The sequence below is a fragment of the Aspergillus foveolatus genome (assembly GCF_047715535.1).
Source record: "Aspergillus foveolatus strain CBS 279.81 unplaced genomic scaffold BDW70scaffold_23, whole genome shotgun sequence".
Lineage (NCBI taxonomy): Eukaryota > Fungi > Ascomycota > Eurotiomycetes > Eurotiales > Aspergillaceae > Aspergillus > Aspergillus foveolatus.
The window spans coordinates 250332-273840 of record NW_027396087.1 but is presented as its reverse complement, the minus strand read 5'-3'; the positions used below and the strand labels follow the sequence as shown (position 1 = coordinate 273840).

Below are 23509 nucleotides of genomic sequence, written 5' to 3'. Positions count from 1 at the left end.
GATTGCAGTTTGTAGGTTAAAGAGACGTTGTTTGTTGTGAACTCCTTACGATAACCCTATGGTCTAGGTACCTTAATTGAGAACATTTGTGTATCTTTAAATGCTCTCAGGTACTGAACACATGGTAGCAGGGTTAGAGAGCAATGAGTAGAGTTCTGAAGAACGGCTGTTCAAGGAAAATTGTCCATCCGGCATAAGCATCCTATCAGTATCAACGTTGACATTGATCGCTTGCGGCTCCGGGTTCTTGCTTGATGGACCAAAGGTCTTGCTGATTAGGCCATGAAGCTCAACGGAAGCAGACGACTGCGTAAACCCTGCGAAGGAACCTTCGGTCCCGTCTCTCCTCCCCTGAGTAGAACGCGTCCGAATTTCCCACCGCCGCTGCAACCTCAGCAGCAAATCCTTCGCTCTCGCCGCACTTGGCCACGTGATGGAAAATTCATCCAGCGCGCGGAAACATGTGCTCAAGTGTTTCGCAATCCCATCTCCAATACCGCCGTGTTCACCACCGACATCTCCATTGCATGGGCGATACTGTGTCACAGCTGCAAAGAGCAGCAGCAGCACAGCAGAGGATGTAATGGCCACAGCCTTGGTATGGATTCGGCGAAGCGTGTACCGGCACTCGTACATGACGAGAATCCTGGCGATGGCTAGAGCAGACTGGATGCACATTTCGCGAGCGTGGCCGTAACCAGGACCTTGCGGGGGTTGCGGCTGGAGATTGGATTTGGACATCCAGGGGCGGTGGGCGTAGATCATGTTTTGGTAGTATTGCATGCTTTTCAGTCGTATTTTATTAGTCGCTAGCACTATCTTCACAAGACTTGCAGGAGCTGGCAGTGTAAGATGACTTACTGCAGGAGGAGGACTTGCGGTGTATATGGTGTTGTCTGGTCATCTAAATTGATTTGAAGGAATGATGGGAGGTTAGCTTTCCACAAAAGAAGCTTCGTGACAATCTTTTCGTTGAGTTGTTGGAGGACAGCTTTGGATATACTTGAGGTTCCGTATCTGGGATACGGTCAGCGGTATATCGGTTGGAATGTGTATAGGCAGTAAAGACTCACAGGAAGTCTCCAATTGGCGCCATGATCTCGCAGAGATTGATTTGTTCTTCGCATAAGGCTTCCATATTGTCTGGCACACCGATTTCGGCAGATACAGGGCCTGCTGATGTATATGGCATCCATCTATTTTGTTCCTCTTGGCGGGGCCTGGCGGTAAGCTTGCCAACGGTTACATCTTCCATGTTTGTCCGGAAGGGCCGGCCGAGATAAAATCCTAGCTGGCTGGAATCATGTCAGGCGAGGGTTGTCGCAAACTAGTCATGAATATAACCCACTGGTCAACCGTATACGCAGCCCAGAAGACTGTCTGCCGCAAGTCCGCGTCCGCTTTGGTAATAGCTCCGCTAGACACGTAAGAAGACATATCGAGATGCAGGGCGAGATTGAAAGCGAGTCGGATGGCCATACCTGTGAGCGTAAGCTGAGTATTTATAGATTTTGCTTAAAATACGTACCACTGTACAGCCATCCACGCGCTTCCCTTCCACTTCCAACCTCGAGGCTGCTGCAGATAACCAGGGCTTGGACAGTTGCTACACAGGGACAGTCCAGCTCAACCTCAAGAAGGGCCTTTGCGCGATCGCCGAAGAACTCCACCAGTGATTTCGGAAACGTTACGAAGTCCGGGTGGTAGCGCGTCTCGAAGGAAGCTCCTAGAGCACACCTGATTGGTACTGAGACGGCATGCTCCAAACTCTAAAAGGTGCATATACTCACATTGCATTCCGGAGCGACTCAGAGTAGTAAGGGGCGTCTCCGTCAGCATACCACTTTTCCTTGGCTGCGTTGTACATTTTCCGATCCACGACATGGAAAGACGGGTCTTGCCAGCAAAAGTAGAGATTTGTCAAGTGCTCTTCAAGAGCCGCCGGAACAGCATTGTAGTTTCCGAGTTGACTCAAGCAGTCGAGTACATAGTTTTGAGCAATATTCACTCCGGAGTTGGTAGCTAGCATATCCGCTAGGTTGAACGTGGAGGTTGGGCCGTAAAATTGAGTCTGTCCTCCGGGTCCAACTTGGAGCGTACCGACTCGGTCGGAGAGTTCATCGATTAGGCCTTCTATATCTTCCCTGTTGCTAGACTCTTCCACCAATGTTTGATCGTCGTCGGCGATGATGGGCGCAAACTGTCCAGGCATTTCTTCGAATGCTGCGGGTGATGGGTCGTTGGAGAATCTCTGAGTGAGGAAGGTGTACGTATCTGGACAAGCCGGTGTCATAACTGAGTCCATGCCTAGTTCAAAATGCCAACCCAGATTACTTTTTGGCTGAATCTGAGGTGCGTCCTGGTATAAAGGAAGATTAAAGACGCCATTCTCGTTTACAGGAGGCAGAGTGGAGATATCCTGATTTTGTCTGGAGTTCATGAGAACGCCGTCAGACTTGCTTCCTTCCAGGTCAATTGTCGGGGAGGAGCCAGATTCCTGTATGGAATTGGGCATCTCCGGGAGTGTCTTCTTGACCTGCTGTATCAGAGATGAGTTTATTTCAGCTAGCCCAAGCATTTCCAAAACTTTCCTCAAGGCCGAGTCCTTCTCTTGCGACATTGGCGGCGGCTGCAACCCGTTCTCTCGAATGAAATTACAGAGCTGATTGACTCTGCTCGATAGTAACTCGATAGCTACGCGGAGAGGCAGCCTGCAGTTCCTCTGTCAGCGTTGTCAGGTCGTGTTGCACAGGACACTCACTTTCTCTTGTCAAATGCTTGATAACGGCATTGACGACTCCTGTTGGCGCAGTTGGAGCATGCCGGCTCGGCACCGTCGCACTATATCTGTCAGTAATTCCATGCATTGTTGTTAAAAACACTCTAATGAACTGACCTTTACCTTGCTCTCACGGCATGACACACATGCCATGGTGGCGTTCCTTTTCCTTGTAAAGGTCTTTGTGGACGGCATCTTCAGGGTAGTAGTTGCTAAATCGATGTTGAGTGCTGAAGGAGCCTTCGGCTATTGTGGATAGTTAGGAAGGTGAAGGAATTATAGGATATTGGAGGAAAGGAACTGGGATGCGGAGATCAGAAGCCAGAAAGGTGGGGGAGAGGTTTGTGTTGTGGAGTCCTGACCACAGCTTCACTCTCCACCTCCCGAGCATAGGCCATTGAGGACCCTTAACGAACCTCACGCAGGGATTACCTATCTTGGTGATAAGCATGCTGACCTACTAGTTGATCATACAGATCTAAAGCGATGTCAGATCACCTTGAGGCGCAGTTAACACTGCCCTCTTTTCTTCCAAGCCAGCGAACTCATCCCAATATACATCACTCATTTCCTGGCCATGAGTGAAAAAGATCACCAACCAGCTATTCTACCAGCAAGACAAGATTGTTCTCAATCGCAGGTATGCTAGACCTAGAACCCTCCGGCGATACTGCTCCTCCCGCTGACTCCCCTCTTAGACCACCTCCCAAGTCCCTTCAACCCACTCCTCGTCGAAATAATGAGCAGCCTCTTCAAAGGAACAAGGAATTCGCACTTTCTTTCAACCGGCCAATATATATGAAGAGCTCGGGTTGCCCACAGAAGACGGCGGTGATAGCAAAACACAAACCTTTTAACCTTTCGTGTACTTCAGGGCAATCTCTGAGCTCGGGCACGGACTGAACTTGCTCGCACTGAACCACACGTGCCAGTATCAGGCAATGACTACGTTGATTCTGATGAGCGCGTATATGCATCTGGCTTCTGGGGTTATTGTGTGGAAGTACGGCGGTCCCAGGCGCAAGGTTGTGGCTCAGGGCGTCTCTGCCGCGGTCTCTGTGTTTTGGTACTGCCAATGTTGGCATTCGCCTGGGGAGATCGGTGAAACATAGGACGGCGAGTATTTTTGATGCTGGATTTAGTCAACCTGATAATAATAGGTTGGCGTATCCTTGTGCTGCAAATCGGCGATGATTCCGAGTCGCTCGGATAATGGAAGCCGAAGCTGCTGAAAGCAACATCTCTGCAGGTGTGCAATACTGTAGCAAGAGAATAGTCCTTAAGACTGTGAGGTATCCGGAAAGCAAGTAATTCTCTCTCTTTTATGAAGTCAACCTCACTCTACCTGCATATCTACCCTTCTCGCTAAAGAGCCTAAGTGTCAATCATAGATCTGAACTGCGCAACGCTCCAAATATACTCCACAGGAAAATCTCCAGACTCTGTTGACTCGGAACAACCGTTGAACATGCCCGTGAGAATGCAGCCACAGCGTTCATATAGAGACCGCCCGATCCTGGACCATTCTCAATACGCACCTAGAGACAAGTGGACTCGCGAACTTGTGGAAGCTGAGGCTTCGATGCCGTTGACGAAAGGTGCTGATGGTTTTCCAAGACCCAATCTCTAATAAGGCAATCCCGATGTTGTAAGTTTTTCGGATATGCGTTTTTTTCAGAGCCAGGGTCAATACCTCGTCCTAACTGTGCATCGCGTCTTCAGTCTCAAAGAAAATACTCTGTAACGACACGAAACCGCTTACTATTACTGATTACAGATCATCAGCCTTGTACAAGAGTGTTCATGACCTGGCTTGTCATGTCAGCGCCAAAGAAACCCCGCAGCCATCTCAATATGGCTTTTTTAGCCGACCCATCTGCTCATATAACACCCCAAGCTGAGCTGTCTCAGCACCGTATCTCGCAGCGCGGCGAACTCTCGCAGAACCGGTCATAATGTCTCTATACAAATGCACCTCCTGCAATGAAGCCATCCAGTCCACGAAGCCGCGTTTGTCATGCGCCTCCTGTACACCGCGGATGATTCTCTGCGCCAACTGCTATGTCGCGGGGATATATCCCTCGCAACACCAAGATGATGAGTCTCATTCGATTTCCATGCACGTACAGAGCGGCTTCCTTCCCGTGCCTCCGCCGCCTCCGCCGCGAATACAGTTGGTGAGCAGATCTCTCAGTGCGTATAGGCCCCCGCGCAGACGGCCCATCCCAACAACAGACACATCCAGCGATGTGCCGCCGCAGATGCCTCCTCGCCCGACGAAGTCGGAAAAGGAGATCAGGAGCGAGGTTGACGACTCGGAGAGACGGCCGCCCACATCCTTGCCGCCGAGAGTTGTGGATCCAGAGCAGCAGCAGCAGCAGCTTCCTGATCAAGATCCACCTGAGTACTCAGAACTACCCCTGCCCACAGCTCGGGGCTGGACATCCCTCCTTACCGAAGAGATGAAGCCCTCCGCATCCTTTACCAGGATGATGGAAGAGCTCTTCCAGCATCTGGATCCTCAACACACCGGCTTTCTTAGTCCAGAGGTATACTCCCGGTACATCGAAGCCTGCGGGGCTCCGCCAAACTACAATATATGTCAGTCAAATCACCCCCATTTACCTCGAATCTAGCTTCAGTGCACCGCCCTCTAACCATCTATCCATATTGATCCTGGCAGGGAAAGTTAGCAACATAAAATCCGGCACTGACATCGCAGACCGCGAACTAGCCGACCACTTCACAGCGTACTCGGTCGACTTCACCCTGCGCCCACGCACCCCACATTCAACATCTTCCTTAAACCCTCTCTCCCACTTCTCCCGCTTCATGCCCCAGATACCCTCCATGTCAGGCGGGCAGAAACCCATGCTTTCCCTCCGGGGCTTCACAGATCTCTCACTCATCAGCGTGCTGCTGAATCCCTCCTCAGCATGGGGCCAACTCAGCCGCGTGATCAAGGCGTACAGGATACCCGTCTGGCTGGAGTGGGGGGATTTGCCGAGGGATATGCTCCCGCTAGGGCCGTACCAACCGGAAGTTGAGCGCGTGAGGGTCTTGTTGGAAGGGGCGAGGGCAAATGCGGAGGAGCAGTTGGATGCGCTGCATGCGAGACTAAAGATGGAAGAGAGGGGGAGACAGCATGCGCTGGATCTATTGGATGATCGGGTTTGGGTTTATCGGTAATACACGTACGGCTAATGGTATCGGTGTGCCTGAGTCGCAGAAGGCTAGCTATAATAGATTCGATAATAACGTGAGCTTTGTGTCGCTCAGGAGATGGACGTAGACAGCAAGAATAAAAAGAGTAGTGCCCACCTGAAGATCTATCGTCTGTATCAATCTGCTCAAGGAGTAAACAGTAGACTCTAGGATCCGCAGCTCGACTCAAGCAATGCGTCCTAGCTACGGCATCCCTTCGTGAATTTAAAATGTCGACCAGCGGAGCACCCTCAGCACAAAATTTTCACGATCTCCAATCATCTCCAATCACAGAGTAACTTGTCTGCAACTCATCTCCCATCGGTTCTCCTGATCCCCATGACTTCAAATTCCTTTTCACCTCCTCAATATATCTAGTCGTGCTATCGATGCGTCTATATTCGTGACAATCCGGTAGCCCCAAAGAGCGGTATATGAAAAGTTGCAAACCCGGCTGCATGTAGTCATGCGTTAATGCGCGGGACAAGAAGCAACTTGAGATCGACGTCGTAGGAGCTCCATAAGCTCAGGTACTTTGTTCTTGGATGGCCTCGACGGATCGTCTGTCATGACGGTATGGATGTTGGGATGATTCTCAGTACGGGGAGCCAGGTGCTGGTTTCGTGATATCGTGGAATGTGTTCTCAGTGTAGTCGGCCTTTATGACTTGGAGTTAGATATATGCTCAACCGCGGAGCTGAGATTATGACTCACAGACGTGTTATGAAGCAAGGTATATGGCTGCGAGAGTCGGAGTAGGATGGTGTTGACTCTGAAGGCCGCAAGCCGGTCCCAACAGGCCTAAGTACCTGAGGCTTGAACTATTTCAACAACTTCGCATCCAACCTCATCAGTGCCAGCAGTCATAAGCGATAAGTCCACCCCAAGGCGAGTATTCTGAATTAACGGGTATTTCTTCTCCGCACAGTGGCAACATCCTTTCTGCCCTGAGGAACGTTCCGAACTCGCGACGCAACTGGACACCCAAGCCGTTCTCCAGTCTATCTAGCCTGAGGGCAATATGCAGTGCTCTATTGTCCTTACGCAGTCCCCGGATTTACATGGAGAATCGAGTAGTTGCCAACTATGAAATGTCGACTATCCCAGGGCCAAACGGGCTCATCAGCAGCCACCATGTCCAGCTAGCTACAGCCTCTTCCAACTTTCATGAACAGCACCGTCGCCAAGTGGGCATATATCTCTCTAAGAATAACTGCCACGCTCTGGCCACTTCAATCGGTCCGCGCTAGAATCTCGGTGGCCAACAAGAGGTATCTCCAATATTAACCTCTTCCAGACGCGAGTCGCAAGATCTCCAGTTTAATTAAGAACCAAGCTGACTCTCCTCTTCTCTGTACAGTCTGAGTTACCTCAGCACCACCGACTTTATCGCCTACGACGAACTTTCGACATCCTCGCCCCAATGCAAAATCGACCACATACAGAAGCTCGCCTTCCAGTCCCACGAAGCACCCTGTCAGAGTTGTGATGCAATGCACCGAGCTGAGTAGCCAGCCGGGGCGGGTATCTTGGACGGTATCACGGCAGCTCAGCAAAGAAGATCAAAGGAGTCCGCTGTACAGAAAAGGAACTGGGTAACTTAGTGGATATTCAAATGTTTCTCAGTTGGATGAAGGTACGGAAATAACTTACTGAGCACTCGCGGAAGAGTAGCCCAGCTTCAGTGGAAATCGTCGAGGGAGCGGATAGAAGTCCGCAGGCAGTCCACACACCAATTCACCTAACCTTCAATTCACACCTTTTGACAATTTCCTTGCCAGTCTCTAGGCTTTCTCCTCGACCTCAGGGTCATGACCTCGAGTTGGCATGGGGTCTTGGTAATTTTTGTTACCATGGGTCAAGGTGGGCATCCACCTTAGTTTCGTTAACTGCGAGATTATCTCAGGTGCCCATACTAACAGAGCTATTTTCACATCAAATAACATCTGTGTTGAAAAGTCCTTCAAGGCCAAGACTCGTGAATTCACTGCACTGCAAAAACACTAACGCAACAAGCACGCCTTACCTCCACCTCTTGACACAATCCTTGGCCACGAGAATGCATCTGCGCGTCGAAGGTTTCGCTTCCAGCTCAGAATCGCCCAATTATACTGCCACGCTCAATGGACACAAGAGGTCTGGAGCCGCAGAGTTATGATCTAGGGAAAGGCCCCACGAGCGCTGAAAACAAAGTAGACGGTGGGCCGAATGCCCAGTCTCACGCAATTGAGCCGATGAGTGACATCTTTTGTTCTGCAGGCTGTTCGAGACCTGATAGCTTCTGGCCCTGCATCATATAAAATAAACAATGGCAGCTTAAATCTCCATCTAGACAACGAACACCATGTCTACCGTCCGAGAACGTCGAAAGTGGTACCACATCAAGTGGTTCGCAGACCAGGATACCAAGGAGGAACGGCGCCTTATTCTGAAGCTCGATGCCTTAATTGTCCCATATGCCTTTCTAGCTTATTGGGTTAAATATGTCGACCAAGCGAATATAAGTATGTGATTCCTACCGGATTCGGACGTAGAGCAGGAGTTTACTAACAAGTGACTACTTAGACAATGCATACGTCTCTGGTCTTCAAGAAGACTTAGGTCTCCATGGCAATGAGCTTGTCGAACTGCAGACCATGTATACAGTCGGTGCGGTTGTGGGCCAGTTACCGTTCGCATACCTGTTCACCAGGTTTCCAATGTCCTGGGTGATCCCTTTCTTGGATATCATGTGGGGTGTCTTTACTTTGCTGCAATACCGAGCAACGTCCTTTGGTGAGATGATGGCTTACCGCTTCTTCGTGGGTTGGTTTGAGGCTGCCTTCTTTCCGGGAATGCATTATATATTCGGTGGGTTTCATACCGGGAAAAAAAGAAAAAAGAAAAAAAAATGAGCATTGGCTTACGATTATTAAGGAGCTTGGTACCGTGGTGATGAGATTGCCCGACGGGGTGGATGTTTTTACGTCGGGCTCACCCTAGGTACCCTCACGGCAAGTCTAATCCAAGCGGGAACATCGGCGAGACTCGACGGCCTTCATGGCCTAGCAGGCTGGCGGTGGATGTACATTATCTGTGCAATTATCACCATCCCCATCGGAATTCTGGGATACTTTATACTCCCCGGAACCCCCGATAAGCCAAATAGATTGGTGATCAACGACAAGGACATCGAACTATCCAAAATCCGCCTTTCGCGTGCAGGTCATACGTTCCAGGGAAAGTTCACATTGCGGTCTTTGACAAATGTCCTCAAGAACTGGAAGTTTTGGGCTTTGCTATTCCTCGACATTTTTTTCTGGAACGGAAGCATAAATACCTCTGCAGGAGGATATTTGCTATGGCTGAAGAGCCTGAAAAGATATTCAACAAGCCGTCTAAACGAACTAGGTGCCATATCCCCGGCCCTCGGGATATTGTATACCCTCTTTATCTGCTTCGCATCTGATCTTGTCCTGGGCCCTGCGTGGGCGATCACTGTTGCTCACATTTGGAATATCATCGGTCTGGTCATTCTTGTCATCTGGAATGTCCCTGAGTCTGCACTCTGGTTCGCCTTTATCACGACGTATTCTGCCGTGTCTATGTCCAGCGTGTTGTATGGCTGGGTGAACGAGCAATTACGTTATTCACCAGTGGAACGCTCAATAACACTGATCATTCTCAACACCGTTGCACAGTCGACAACAGCCTGGACCCCGCTGCTAGTGTTCAAGACGGTTGAAGGACCACGCTTTACGAAAGGATATTCTTTTGTTCTTGCGAACGCGATATGTCTCATCACCTTAGCCCATATCATCAAATACTTCATTGCACGCCAGTAGTACGTATTCTCCGATCGTTTCCGTTCACAAGAGCATGCTAATCCTTCTCAGCAAACGTGAAAAAGCAAGAGATGCCGCATATGCGAGCGATTCAGTTAGATCCCGCGATTCAGAGTCCAGCCCGGTGGCTACAACTGTCGAGCCGAGTAAAACTGACTGAAGCCAACGGTAGCTCAATCGCAATAGCACGCTAAGATGATTCATTGTTGAAAGGACGCTTGGATGTCGGCCGAGTCAGTCTCATCAGGGCTCGAAGATTTCATGCATGCTTTCAAGGTCGATTGTCACGCAATAGAGCCCTAGATGGTGAAATACTTCTCCAACTTCGTCTAACACTAGCCTCCGAAGTTCCAACGCCCCGTAGAGTCGACAAAAGTGAACAAATAAAAGCCTGTCATTAAAGTCCTCCGGTTGCGCTTCATGCGGGGTTGATTGCGAATTGATAAGAATATTTTTACAGTGGATATAGATGCTGGATTCGATCCGCGCAACGCTTGCGCGATGGGGGGAGGCTATGGCGATATTCTGCGGGGCTAAGAGCACAATTAAACTGTGTATGTCCATGCTTGCGGGTTTAAAAGCGCGAGTCTGGCAGTCAATGACTGCTAAGCAATCGTTGCAAACTGTTCAGATCAGGATGGGTGATGTCAACGTTGCAGACGGTCAGTCCGGCCAGCTGAATAGCAGGAAGAAGATCATCCTAAACGCATTTGATATGTCCACTGTGGGTCATTTGTCTCCTGGGCAATGGAAGGTAAGTGTCATGCAGAAGCCAGTTTTATACGCTGGGTTTCCAGCTAACCAATGCAGAATCCAACCGACAAGTCAGCCACGAAGCGAAAGCTTGGCTATTGGATTGAGCTCGCGAAGCTGCTGGAACGGGGAGGCATCAATGCCCTCTTCCTGGCCGATACTTACGGCGGTTATGATACCTACGAGGGCAAGCTCGATGAATGTATTCGGCGCGCAGCCCAATGGCCCGTCACAGACCCAACCATTGTATGTCGCTTGTGCCGTAAATTGATTCGACCAGGACTGACATGAGTCTAGCCCATCTCTGCAATGGCAGCCGTGACCAAGAACCTCGCTTTCGCAATCACTGCGTCGACATCATTTGAGCCTCCTTTCCTCCTCGCAAAGCGCTTTTCGACATTGGACCATATGACGGACGGCCGGATCGGTTGGAACATCGTCACTTCATGGAAGAAGGTTGCCTTCAAGGCTATCGGCTTGGACTCTCCAATTGAGCACGACGAGCGGTACCGTCAAGCAGACGAATACCTTCGCGTGCTATACAAGTATGGCATCACCCGCATTCCAAGTTGGTGACTGACGCTTATCCACGGCAGGCTCTGGGAAGGATCATGGGCTCCGGACGCTGTCTCCCCAAACCCTGAAACGGATTCCTACGCCGACCCTGACAAGATCCGTCAAATAAACCACAAGGGCAAGTACTTCTCTGTCAACTCGCGTCACATTGTCGACCCGTCGCCGCAACGTACACCGTTCCTGTTTCAGGCGGGCACATCAGCGGCAGGATCAAGCTTCGCAGCCACTCATGCAGAGGGAATCTTTGTGTCCGCACATTCACCATCCGTCCTTGCTCCCAAAATTGCTGCTATCCGCAAGCAGGCTGCAGAGCTCGGCCGCGATCCGCAATCGATCAAATTCTTCTCGACGTTTACCCCGATCCTCGGGCGTACCGATGAAGAAGCGCAGACAAAGTATGAAGAGCTGAAAAAGTATGCCTCAGTGATCGGAGGACTCGTCTTGTTCAGCGGATGGACAGGCATTGATATCTCCCGACTGCCTCTGGAGCAGGATATCACGGCTGCAGACTCCCTAGAGGCCCACAAGGTCACCAGCACCCTCCACAGCTTTACCACAACGAGTGAAGAAGTTCCACGGTGGACTCCTCTGGTTGTCGCCGAGAAAGCTGCCATTGGCGGCTTGGGTCCTGTTAGCGTAGGAACGCCCGAAAAGGTCGCAGATGATTTAGAACGTTGGGTCAGGGAGGCAGACCTAGACGGATTCAATATTGCGTATGTTACCACGCCCGGAACCTTTGAGGATGTCGTGGACCTCTTGGTACCAGAGCTTCGTCGACGGGGTATCTACTCTGAAGCGCCGCAGGAGGGTTTAACAGCGCGCGAGAAGGTCTATGGCGTCGGCCAGGCCGGGCTGAGGTCCGACCATCCAGGCAGCCAGTACAAGTATGATGTGTATCAGGAGGAGCCGCCGTATGAGGGCGACTGAATATGCTATACGTCATTGCGTGCTCGAGCCCTCTGTACCTGATCGGCATTGACCGTTGACACCTGGGCCCGTTCTATCCCTTTTCCTCTTTGACAAAGCCTATTGGATCTCAGCCTATTTAATCTCGAGCGCGGACATAGACCGTGGACATAGACCAAAAGAAATGACGACTCCAAATTTGCGGTCATAGACCGCGGATATAGACCGAAGAAATGACGACTTCCAAATTTGCAATGTTCAAAGTACCACCATGACGTTTTGGCGTCACAGTATTCTTGCTGTTTTCCCCTGACCGCCGTATAAGACAATGTCATCAAGCGGGTTGCGATCTTGGTATCTGCCTAGGAATACGAATCAACCTCAAATCCCCAAATGGCCTAGACGATGATCCACGCCTCCATTTGGTGCCTCATTGCTAGGGACAGTACTCAAAACGGTCAGGGATTTTTATGTGCAAGTTGGGTCTTGGGAACAACAGGTGAATTGGTCCTCATCTTGACAAAGTGGCGTACTAATGCAAATAGTCAAAACTAAATATCAGACTAAGCAAACCTTAGTATCAAAGTTTGGCTTTAGTATGAAGTATCCGCATCTCAGCGTCAGCACCTGTCCCTGGCTGAGTCCGCAGGGCCCCGCACTGCGGAGTATTTCCTGTTCGCCACTCGCCGTGCCTGAGCTCCACCTCCAAGAAAGCTTCCAACCCCTTTCTCCTTGAGGTCAAATAATATGAGATCATAGAGGGGGAAAAGCAAGAACTCGGAAGGTCATTTCCGCGTGGACACGGCTTTTCTCAAATTCACGATGCCCAAGGCTGCCAGAAGACGGTGCCTGCCGCTCGCCCGAGCTGCGCTCCCGCAGCCACAATGCCGTACGGACTCCATCTCATCTGGGGTGTGGATAACCGGAATGCAGAATCAGTAAAATTGCACAATACCGCTGAGAGTCAGTCCCCACGAAGTATGAGTCGATGGAACCTGGAGGCTGGAGCTGCTACCCTGGCTCCCTGCATGATCATGCTTACTGCATGGGCGGCGGATATTGCCCGACAGTACGGTGAGGATAGTTAAATGAGGATGACCGGATTTGCACGATCAGCACTGGTCTTCAAAGCTTCCGCTTCGCTGATGTATTGCTTAGCTTGGCTCATCATTTCTGTGGGAACCAAAAAAACAGGTTCGGAAAGTGTGCAGCCTGTTACGGCATCAGACCGAGACTCGGAATCGGGAGCGAGCTGAGGTCAGAGTTATACGGACTCTCGCTCGGTCCCATGCTTCAGGCGCCTCAGACTTCCAGTCGTCCCAGCCCGGGAGAGCCAGACATCCAGACATCCACTCGATGCCCGGCTACGAAGCTAGATGTGTCTGAGTCAACAGACGGAGAGTTACCGGAAAATTCGCCAGCAAACGATCCACAAGATGTTTTGCTAGTACGTACCTCCATATACTTCGAGTACTCCGAAAGAGTTATAGATCCATTGCGGCCAACACCCCGCCGTCAAGTCCGCCGTATAGGTCCCACCGTACACTCCACCGCGTATGTACCTTGGGACATACGCTGAACTAATGACCGTCATACAGTGTATGATTCGTCCATATTTGAAGTGCCGATCTACATTGCCGCTTGACGGTTTCTGACTGGCGGCTTCGAGCTCGAGGGTTTGACGGCGATGCTCAATAGAACAAGGACGTTGATCACAATAGGTACGCATACTGTCCTGCAAGCTCAACGTTGACTGCGAGTTTTTGCTAGTGTCTGCTTTCGTTCGGGCAACGGTGCATATTCCATAGAGGCTCGGATAATCGCCGGCAAAGAGCAGGCAAAGGAGAGCAGTATTCGTCTGATGGACTCGGACTGTCTAGTGCAAGATTCCTATTCCATATAGCACTCATCTTACGCCATGCGAAATTGACAAATAGTATCGTATCCTTATCCACACCCTAGACGTACTCCATACGTACCTGGATTATTGATGTCGGTCCCATGACAACCAGCATACGGGTTCGCCCACCAACTGGCTATGGGCCAAACGCTCCTTTGCATCTAAAATGTGGATATTAGTGATCATCACGGCTTCGATGTCGGTGATCCCTATTCCCTGCGGCATATAAGGAGCCAGAATCTCTCTAAGCCGATCTTTCTTCTCTTCCTTCCAACCAGCCAGTCGTTCTCTCTTGTCTGATTCCAACTTTAGTCTTTCCTTACCAAACTATCTACACTCATTTACTTCCATCACAATGAAGACTGCCTACATCACTGCCCTCGCGGCCCTTGCCGCCTCCGTTGTGGCTGCTCCCACCAAGATCACCCAGGACCTCGAGACCGTCACCCAGTCTCTGGACCTCCCCATCGCCAGTGCTAGCGCTACCATCAGCAGCGTTGCCAGCAAGGCCACCACCGGTGCCAGCGGACAGCTTCTGCACGACGTTGGCTCCCAGGTCAAGGACGTCCTTGAGGTCACTGGCCCCAACGCCAAACGCCTCCTCATTCAGCTCAGCCCTGAGGTTGCCGGTCTCCTTGCTCAGCTCGGCCTCCCTGCCGTCGGCACCCCCGTCGGCACCATCGTCGCCAGCGCCAGCTCTGTCGGCGACCTCGTCAAGAACCTCGGCCGTCCCGTCGAGGGTCTCCTCACCGTCGTCGGCGAGGGCGGCGAATATCTCCTCATCCAGCTCGCCCCTAGCCTTGCTGGCCTCCTCTCTGGCCTCGGCCTCTCCGGTGTCGGTGTTCCCGTCGGCTCTGTCGTCGCCACTGTCGGCCAGAACCTCAAGCGTGACGGCATGGTCGTTGGCGACAACCTCCCCAAGGTCCAGGACATCCTCGAGGTCACCGGTACCGATTCTCAGCGTCTCTTGATCCAGCTGAGCCCTGAGGCCGCTTCTCTCGTCTCCGGCCTTAACCTCCCTACCGTGGGTGAGCCCATTGGTGAAGTCGTTGAGGAAGCCAGCTCTGTCGGTGAACTCGTCAACCACACCGGTGCCCCCGCCAACGAGCTTCTCACTGTCGTTGGCTCAGACGGCAAGGCTCTTCTCATCAAGCTCGCACCCTCCGTTGCCCACCTTCTCGGCGGTCTCGGCCTCCCTAGCGTCGGTTCTTCCGTTGGCAGCATTATTGCTACCCTCGGCAACAACCTCTAAGAAGCTTCTCTTATGAGCCGTATGTCTTTGCGCCTCACACCGTTTCAGCCTCGCTCAAGGTTGCGCCTATGAGCACTCTACCACCACTACCACCACCACTTCAATGATGTTCCTTTGTTGAATCCGGAGTCATTAGCGGCGGGGATTAACGATGTACATAAACCGTTTCTGTGACTTGTTGGACAGCCTCATGGCCGTATCTTCTTGTTCATAATCTTGGATACCACAGCAGGGTAAAGCTTTAATTTAACGTCATAAGCGAGAGTTTATTCTCCAGCTCTATCAATTAGTCTCTTGTCTCAACTTCGTTCAGCAACAGAATACTCCTCAAGACTGACCGTAGGGGCCTGGTCTCTGAAATGCGTGTTCTTCGAAATAACTTCCCAGAATTTCTCGAAACGCTCAAGGACAGGTGCGCAGCGCGACTATGTTCCTGTCCATTCGATAGCGCGAGGTATTTCTACATAACAAATACGGCCCTTAGCGGGGGCGAGTTAGGTCAATGTGCATGTAAGATAGACACAGAACCCATTGACCAAACGATACCTATGTTAATGTCTCAGAAGCAACCAACCTCTAAGAATTCGTTCTCGACGACATGCTTTTAAGAACGTACCTAAACTGGAGCAGGCTTATATGGTCCTGGGCAATATTAAGCGCAACAACTCAAGGTGAGGGCATGTAGCTGCTAGTATACTGGGCTTTTCACCAGCGTGGTTGACTGATATCACCTGGGGATGTTTACTTATCTCTTAAAGAGCATTATCATGCCACAGCGGAGGGTCAGGAGCAAGATGTATTGATGTATCTATGAGCAGCGTAACGGTTGGCCGATTTCACAAGAAACGAGGGACCTGCTATTTGAAAGCCAATACAATCGTGTACTCTACATATGGAGCCACTAGCTATCCTTTGTTGTATGGTATTTTGTGTACAAATACTCCATAGTGCCCGGCATACCAAGAGGTTAGATAGACCCCATTAGCCCTTCGAGTCGGCCACGAATTTTGCCTCTTTTTGGCCATTTTGTCTTACGTCGACTCGTTGTCAGCTGGCCCTGGCCTATTGGACGCTACGCCCTCATTTATGATATTTGGTTTTATCCACGTTGTGTTAGTACTTGTTGACTGATTGAAATACCTATTCAGTGCTGAAATACGACCGCACATGCCATTCTTTACCATGATTTACTCCACGGCCCATGAAGCAAGCAGAAAATCGGACATTAGCTAAATGGAAATTCCCAGGGTTGTCTACTGGGCAGACATTGAGCTGTTGCTGGGCTTAAACCCTTCGCTGGACGAAAGGCAGCAAAGTAACGTGACTGCCGCTGCGTACGATATCCCGTGTTCCTCCGAGACGCCCCTGTCGAAAAGGACTATCCGACAGCCTAGCGGCAGTTGCTGGTCTGTCACCAGCTCACTGGCCCGGTTGATGATGTAAGACAATGCTCTAATAAGAGAGGGGAAAGAGGAACAAAAGAGGAACAAAAAAGAGAGGAACTCGGCGAGCTCCTAAATTGAATTGTAGCATGTCCTGGTTTCGATCCAGGGTCCTCCGGGTTATGAGCCCGGCGCTCTTCCCCTGAGCTAACATGCTGCTTGGTGACAACTATCGGCTTAATCTAAATTCATAAGCTAATAAATGTAGCCATTCAAGGACGACGAAACGTGGTCACCGGATGTAGTTTAGTATAGCATTAGCTTCGGGGCTCATATCTGTTTGGCACTAGCGCTTGTCCTAGGTTATGATCAGTCAATCAGAACAACGCCTGCATCCGCTCTTCCTCCTATCGGGCTGATTCTAATGCTAGTCTAGTTGAATCCTCACGTTCAGAGCCATAATCCTGGGCCAGTTTGGACTTCCCCAAACCTTGGGGTTCTAGCACGCAATGTAAAGCGCTTCTCTAGGGGTACAAAATTCGAGCTCACTGACTCTCAAATAATTTCCGACGTCCGTAAGTGTGGGTAGCGTCTGGCCAGACATTGTCCAAATACCTTACATTCATTTACTATGGACCTTAGGTACCATATATCCCTGCAGCAGGGGTAATACGGTCGACGTGCCACACGAAGCCAGCGTCTGGATGGGCCTTACGATTAATTCTGCTTCATGAACGCCTGTACTTGCTCGACACTGGCACCTTTGGTTTGTATGGAATCTTCTGTTTCAAAACATTACTCGAGTATGTACCCGGAGTTACCATCGCAATAACCCCCATCCTGCCTAATCGGGCCCAGGTCGCGATTGACCACTCTAGATAGACCAGGATTGACTGTTTGTGTAACTTGGCGATGTCGATTTGATAAAAAATGAACAAGTGCTGGTTGTCTATTTTTAGGACTGAGTTTCCTACTCATGTTGAGCACGGGAGATAACCCGGATATATATTTTGAGCTACCCGGTAACCAAAAATGGATGTTCCGGCGGCCACAAAGACCTCTTGTCGTGAGAAATGATGACAGCATTCAGATTCATCATTGAAACGAGAGTCCACGAAGGAGCGTCGCATATCTCAAAGAAAAAGCCGATCATATTTCTAACAGTCGATATATACTTTCATCCGAGCACAGGGAGCCTAGATAGTCCGTAGTGCGATACCAAGTAATACTTGGATGGGTTAGCCCTCCATGAATGACCACAACGCTTACGAGTGTCAAAACCATTGCTCTGGAGAACCCGGCGCCCAACTGACACTGACCGTGCCTCACGATCCAGGGGTAAAAAGGCAACTGAGTTGACGTTTCCGCCGAGTCACTCAAAACTGGAGTCCATGCTGCAGATTCCGTGTCGACTCTCGAAGGGAAGGCCCAGATCCTGGTCTCCCAAAAGTAAAATATGACCAGCGGCCGCCGCATGGCGAACAAGCATTCTGCAGATCCTGAAACAATCGCGTTGAAATCGGAAATATGACAAGTGGAAGAATACCTGACCAAGACTTGCACAGGACGCGATACCTTGCAGCGGCCCTTGCAAAGGTACCAGAGAAGGTTGACCAATATATGCAATTATTCCAGCCTCTAGATTGAGTTTGACTTCGGACAAACTTTCGCGGTATATCATTGCTCGACAGACGCCGTCGGTCCAGAAGAAGCATATACATCAGCTCACCGTCTCGTATTTGCGATGTGTCGGAAGCGCTTGCTGGCGGTCCGCCACGTCAATTAGTCACCGCTGAGCAGAGGGTCTCAAGAAACAGATCACAGACGCACAGTTCATCGTAAACAGATGGGACCTGTGGGTTCCTCTCGCGGCCCGCTTGGCCTCCAGAGTCTGAACAAATTTCACTGAGCCAGGTTCTGAGATTTGATGAGTCTGCCTCTGCCGGCCGAAGAATCGCAGCTCGCAGCTCCACAGGAGGGAAGCAAGGCTGATTCAGTCGCTGTTCCTGGTCTTTTCCAATGCTTCATGGATGCATAAGTAGTAGAACCTTGCTGAAACGGTGTGTAACTGACTCCAGATCGCATATATTTGTTGTTGTTCTGCCTGAACAGTCTAGCTTCTTCGCCGAGTGGGTTCTGTGGAGGCTGGTTAAATTGCAGTCTGGCAAACCTCCCAGAAGTCCAGCCGTGCGTCCCCCTTTTGAGTGCCAGAGTCAACCTTGCTGAGTGTGGCCTCAACATCTCTCATTTGCTCGATCCATTCTTTCCAGAGTCCAGTGGGCACTCACCTTGCTTCAGGCTCTGCCAGAATTTTTGGGAAGCGACCGCGGGCTCCTGACTTCTTGTCCAACCCGAACCAGTAAGCCCGACCAGGAAATCACGGGGTTTGGATCAGTCTCCCCCGATCAGCACGCTGCCCTTGTGTTTAGCGACTCTCCAGGCTCTCGTCGATGATCTCGCTTCCCCTTTGTGTCCTTGCGTGGTTCTTCCTCTGAACGCCCTCTGTGGACCAGTCATTCGTTCAATTTCAATTCTTCACGCCAGTGGACGTTTTCTCCTTCTTTCTGTTTTCGCCAATGATACTTCGCTTCTGAAACGGAGCCCCCTGTTACTCTTGAACTCGTCGCGATCACCGCCGCATTTTTTAAGGAAAACGAGAAATCGAATCAGTGCTAAGGCAGGATACAACATGATCGGGCGCTGCGGCCAATTTGCTTAAGAGGTTGACCATTGAGCTGCGAGCATTCCAACGAATACCCAGTAATACGCTCCGCGAGAAAACGAGCAACACCATGTCCGGCACCTGTATTTCACTATCAGGCTCAACGCAATGCCCAGCCTTCAATGCGTCTTCGATTTCCACGAACTCTAATCTCTACACCGATTTGTACGTCCGTAAAACAAATGCAATGCGAAGCCAATGCTAACCATCGCCCAGCCCTTTTTTGCGAAACGTTACAAACTTGAACGAATTCGATGCTGCCCTTAACAGTTATGTACTGGGCTCATACATTCAGAGCAAGTGCGTTTAGGAACCTGCTATGGAGATGAAACAAGTTAACCAGGCTGCAGGTATTCCGTGTTCCTGGGCTGCCAGGGCGATTTCTCAAACGCCAGTGATTATTATGCGCGGTATACTACAAGTGCCATCTGCAGCGGCTTAGTTCAGAGCTCCGAGAGCGACTGTGATCTGTCTGCCGAACAGTCACGGCCTCTCTGTGCCGAAGATTGCGTGCGTGCTGATTTTTTTTCCCCCCCACTCTATGCAACTGCTAACAACGCAACAGGCATTGATGGCTTCAAGCGAGGAGGAAATAGTGGTCAACGACGAGCTTTGCCCGGACAGACGAAGTGACTATCTAAACCAGATCCGCTCAGATTTCGCGGTCTGCACTGGCCCTGACGGTTCTCTCACTGGATCTTGCATATCGGCGGCAGACAATGAACCCAACGAATGCGGCTTCCGATCGAACCTCATCGGTCTATGCGGATTCTGCGCGTCCAGCACCGTCAATTCGACAGATTCTTGTTGTGTAAATGCGAACGCTTCAAGTCGATGCGAAGGAGTGGATCTGCCGACCCCGACCACGTCCTTTATTCCCATATACACGACCGGAATCGATGCAGGAAACGATACAGATAATGGCTTATCAGGAGGCCAAATTGCGGGCATTGTTATAGGCTCTGTGGCTGGGTTCGCCATTCTTGCAGTTCTCATAGCGTTTGGCTTAATTTATTGTTGGCGACGGAAGCGTGAGGCGACCGACGATAACTCCTTGAACAAACCGAACCCGCAAAGGAAAGGATCTCCAATGCAACAGCCTGGGACCCAAGCTTTCGGTGTCGCCCCTGGACGTGTCGCCAGAATGTCCGCCCTACGTGAGGCACCAAGCTCTTCTCCTGGGCACTCTCGCAGTTCGGGAGCCTTCCTTGGTGGTAGTGCCAAGTACAGTGATTCTTCAGACTCTGAAGGCTTCGCAAGCCCTGGCGCCATCAGCAAAAAGATTCCACCGACAACCGGTAAACGACAAGGTTCACTTTCCAGCAATTCGGCTCTGGCTGGCGTCGGTAGTGATACTTCTCCTCGCTCGGGTACAATAGGACAGTACTCTTCGCCGGAAGGGCTGACCAGCGGACAGTCGGAGCAGCTATCTTCTTTTCAAGATTATTACTCGCAGGACGACATCCATCCCGGTGATAAGGTTGCAGTGCTCTGGGCTTACCAACCGCGGGCGGGTGACGAGTTTGGCCTGGAACGCGGCGAGATGATCAAGGTGATAGGCATCTGGGATGATGGATGGGCGACGGGTGTCCGCGTACCCGAGAGCGCAGAAGAGTACGACGCTAGACATCGCGAGCAACGTGATAGCGGTGTGTCGGGTCGTTCGCAGAGGACGTCACCAGCTCCATCAGGCGAGATCAAGGCATTCCCATTGGTTTGCGTCTGTCTCCCACAACACTGGAGAAAGATCATTGATGGTGCACAAGGAGATGATGAAGTAGCAGAAAGATATTGATCTATGCACGGATCGCAATACTGCTTCTTGTCCTTCTTCATGCCTCACGATAACGCCTTTGATTTTTTTTTTTTTTTGTTTCTCTATGGGAAGGCCTGGATTTTTGCCTCCCTCAACGCCAAAAACCTTGTGATTCAGCACACAACCCCCCAACAAACCTCATCGATACCCAACGTCGCTCGATTATATACGCAAGGCTCATCTGTTGCATGTTTACGGCTTCATTTATTCGCCCTACTGGCCTTACCACTGTTTGCTATTCAGCAACTCTCGAGACCCCTCCGGATGCGCCCGAGACGACCTTTCCTTTAGCGCTTTGTGTTTATATACCCCTTCTTTTCAGCGGTAAATGACTTCTTTGGAACTGCCATTCTCGTCATGCATTTACAGACTCTAACAACAGTACCTTATGCTTCTTCAGCCATCAATGGGTTGGATATGCATTTTGTTCACTTTGTTTGAGGAGGACGAGCTTTCATTCGTATGCGCAATGGCTATCTGCCTTTGGTTCTTGCTAGTGGCTCGACTGCCTTTCTTCGGTACATATTGATATATGTACGTATATTTAGCTTCATACTGCAATATTACAGATCCAAATTCTCCGCCGGCTTTACTTCAGTCAACAGCGTAAACGTGATCAATCCAAGGGCGGCATGGCCTGGGTCTGTTGAAATCACCTGCCTAAATGAGGCAGCCTCAAATTATGTAGACAGTTGCAGGCTGCACGTTTATTTTACAGAGTATAAAATTAATGATTCAGGGGCTGACAGTGTGGCATTGTTACGACACTCGCAGCGAATCAAGCGTGGCTGGTCGGCCACCCCACTAACCGCCTAACGCAAGCGCAGCAACTTGGAAGTGAGTGCCCCTCTCGAACTTCCCCCATCCCTCTACCTACTTGTCTTTTGCTCCCAATAATCTTACCTCTGAAATAACCTTTTCCCCATTTACCTTTAGGTCTTGCTGGTCAGTTGAACACCAAAGTTTTATATCCAGCCTCTCTCTGCGTAGATATGGGGCGGAGCAAACTAGGCGAGCAATTACAGCTGACGTCGTCTGCCAGTGCAAATAACATATATTGCAAAGCTTCAATCTAGAAGAACAATGTCGGTGAGTAGCTGACACAATCGCATACATTGGAAATTCGTTCTGTTAACTTTTGCTTGCCGTTGCATAGCTCGCATCTGGGTATGTTCACTCGTCGCCCCCAGCGTCGACCTCGAATGATTATACCCGGCGTTATATACGATTCTAACGCTGTGGAACGCTCAGTGTCCAGGTCCAGGATGAATGCATTACTGCATTCAACAACCTCCGCATGACCGGCGGTCAGAAGGGATCTAAGCCCAAATTCATTATCTTCAAGATTTCAGACGACAAGAAACAGGTTGTTGTTGATGAGACCTCCGACGACCCTGATTACGAGACTTTCCTCAACAAACTCGGTGACGCCAAGGACGCCAACGGCAAGCCCGCTCCCCGCTATGCTGTCTACGATGTCGAATATGACTTGGGCGGTGGTGAAGGCACAAGGTATTATCACTAATACCCCGAGCTGGACAATGTGCCTGGCTGACAACCTTTGTTTCTGCAGGAGCAAAATCATTTTCATCTCTTGGGTGCCTTCCGGTACCTCTATCAACGTATGTTTTTGTTCCTATACTCTTATTATCAAATAGGCAGCTCACAGAGAACAACAGTGGTCCATGATCTACGCCAGCACTCGGGAGGTTTTGAAGAACGCTCTCAACGTCGTTACATCCATCCACGCCGACGACAAGGGCGATCTCGCTTGGAAGTCTATCCTCGCCGAGGTCAGCGGTGGTAAGGCCAAATAGACGAATGGCGACGGCTGGGCCCTGGCCAAAATGCGATGACGTGGAATTTCGCGCTACAACGCCTATGATTGATTGAGTTGCGAAGTGCCATTGACTCTCCTTGCACGCATCCAATCAATATCAAATAGTTATGACTTGAACGCCTGCACAGTGACCACGTCGTTTTCGCGACCGTGGCAACTTTCCAGGAACGAGCTTTTGAGAGGGCTGCTTTTTTGTCATTTCCTTTTCCTTCTTCGTCAGCGTTTGCCTGTACAGAATACTTCTACCTGCTGCGGAGATTAACTCTTGCAGTTTGGTGTAAAGTAAAGCACGATATCGCCTTCATATAAGTGATTGCTAGACGCTGTTCCCGCGCTGAGCTCGAAACAAAGTACGGCTAGGCAGTAGATATAGTACTTGAGAGAGTATCGGGACTCAGACAACTCAAAAAATCTGGGCGGAAAAAAGTGCTTCGAGTTGTCATACAGTAGATATATGAGTGAGATAGTCAAGGAGCCGAATAAGTGACGGGGAGATTAGGAATCTTCTTCCAATGAGTCGCTGCCCGCTAGTGCACGTGATTTGTAGGTGGTGCG

At 50.5% G+C, this 23509-nt stretch overlaps 7 protein-coding genes and 1 non-coding gene across 8 annotated transcripts; 6 read left to right on the top strand and 2 right to left on the bottom strand.

Annotated features, from left to right (window-relative positions):
• Positions 1 to 96: 96 nt before the first annotated feature.
• BDW70DRAFT_168090 (uncharacterized protein) lies at positions 97 to 2974 on the bottom strand (the record flags this gene model as incomplete). Its single annotated transcript, XM_073742370.1, has 8 exons — positions 97 to 784; positions 862 to 1017; positions 1074 to 1295; positions 1349 to 1494; positions 1569 to 1737; positions 1791 to 2711; positions 2762 to 2841; positions 2897 to 2974. The coding sequence occupies 8 exons, from the start codon at positions 2972 to 2974 to the stop codon at positions 97 to 99; spliced, it is 2460 nt and encodes an 819-aa protein (XP_073596146.1).
• A 1760-nt stretch (positions 2975 to 4734) lies between these two features.
• On the top strand, positions 4735 to 5968 carry BDW70DRAFT_159900 (uncharacterized protein; the record flags this gene model as incomplete). Its single annotated transcript, XM_073740748.1, has 2 exons — positions 4735 to 5380; positions 5463 to 5968. 2 exons carry the CDS (start codon positions 4735 to 4737, stop codon positions 5966 to 5968), a joined length of 1152 nt encoding a protein of 383 aa, XP_073596145.1.
• Positions 5969 to 8327: 2359 nt separating this feature from the next.
• BDW70DRAFT_168087 (putative MFS transporter Seo1) lies at positions 8328 to 10248 on the top strand (the record flags this gene model as incomplete). The annotated part of the gene is made up of 4 exons (XM_073742369.1): positions 8328 to 8487; positions 8549 to 8833; positions 8900 to 9806; positions 9859 to 10248. The coding sequence occupies 4 exons, from the start codon at positions 8328 to 8330 to the stop codon at positions 9965 to 9967; spliced, it is 1461 nt and encodes a 486-aa protein (XP_073596144.1). The 3' UTR covers positions 9968 to 10248.
• A 196-nt stretch (positions 10249 to 10444) lies between these two features.
• Positions 10445 to 12091, top strand: BDW70DRAFT_168085 (xenobiotic compound monooxygenase, DszA family; the record flags this gene model as incomplete). The annotated part of the gene is made up of 4 exons (XM_073742368.1): positions 10445 to 10561; positions 10618 to 10806; positions 10858 to 11105; positions 11157 to 12091. The coding sequence occupies 4 exons, from the start codon at positions 10445 to 10447 to the stop codon at positions 12061 to 12063; spliced, it is 1461 nt and encodes a 486-aa protein (XP_073596143.1). The 3' UTR covers positions 12064 to 12091.
• A 2206-nt stretch (positions 12092 to 14297) lies between these two features.
• On the top strand, positions 14298 to 15194 carry BDW70DRAFT_159897 (uncharacterized protein; the record flags this gene model as incomplete). The annotated part of the gene is made up of 1 exon (XM_073740747.1): positions 14298 to 15194. One exon carries the CDS (start codon positions 14298 to 14300, stop codon positions 15192 to 15194), a length of 897 nt encoding a protein of 298 aa, XP_073596142.1.
• Positions 15195 to 16721: 1527 nt separating this feature from the next.
• Positions 16722 to 16793, bottom strand: BDW70DRAFT_t103. Its single transcript has one exon. It is a non-coding gene; the product is annotated as a tRNA-Met (tRNA).
• A 2721-nt stretch (positions 16794 to 19514) lies between these two features.
• Positions 19515 to 21174, top strand: BDW70DRAFT_136169 (SH3 domain protein). Its single transcript, XM_073736820.1, has 3 exons — positions 19515 to 19598; positions 19649 to 19808; positions 19864 to 21174. Exon 3 carries the CDS (start codon positions 19870 to 19872, stop codon positions 21091 to 21093), a length of 1224 nt encoding a protein of 407 aa, XP_073596141.1. The 5' UTR covers positions 19515 to 19598; positions 19649 to 19808; positions 19864 to 19869; the 3' UTR covers positions 21094 to 21174.
• A 756-nt stretch (positions 21175 to 21930) lies between these two features.
• On the top strand, positions 21931 to 23395 carry BDW70DRAFT_136165 (actin-binding ADF family protein). The gene is made up of 6 exons (XM_073736819.1): positions 21931 to 22059; positions 22157 to 22203; positions 22271 to 22281; positions 22366 to 22626; positions 22688 to 22736; positions 22794 to 23395. The coding sequence occupies exons 2-6, from the start codon at positions 22198 to 22200 to the stop codon at positions 22929 to 22931; spliced, it is 465 nt and encodes a 154-aa protein (XP_073596140.1). The 5' UTR covers positions 21931 to 22059; positions 22157 to 22197; the 3' UTR covers positions 22932 to 23395.
• Positions 23396 to 23509: the final 114 nt, after the last annotated feature.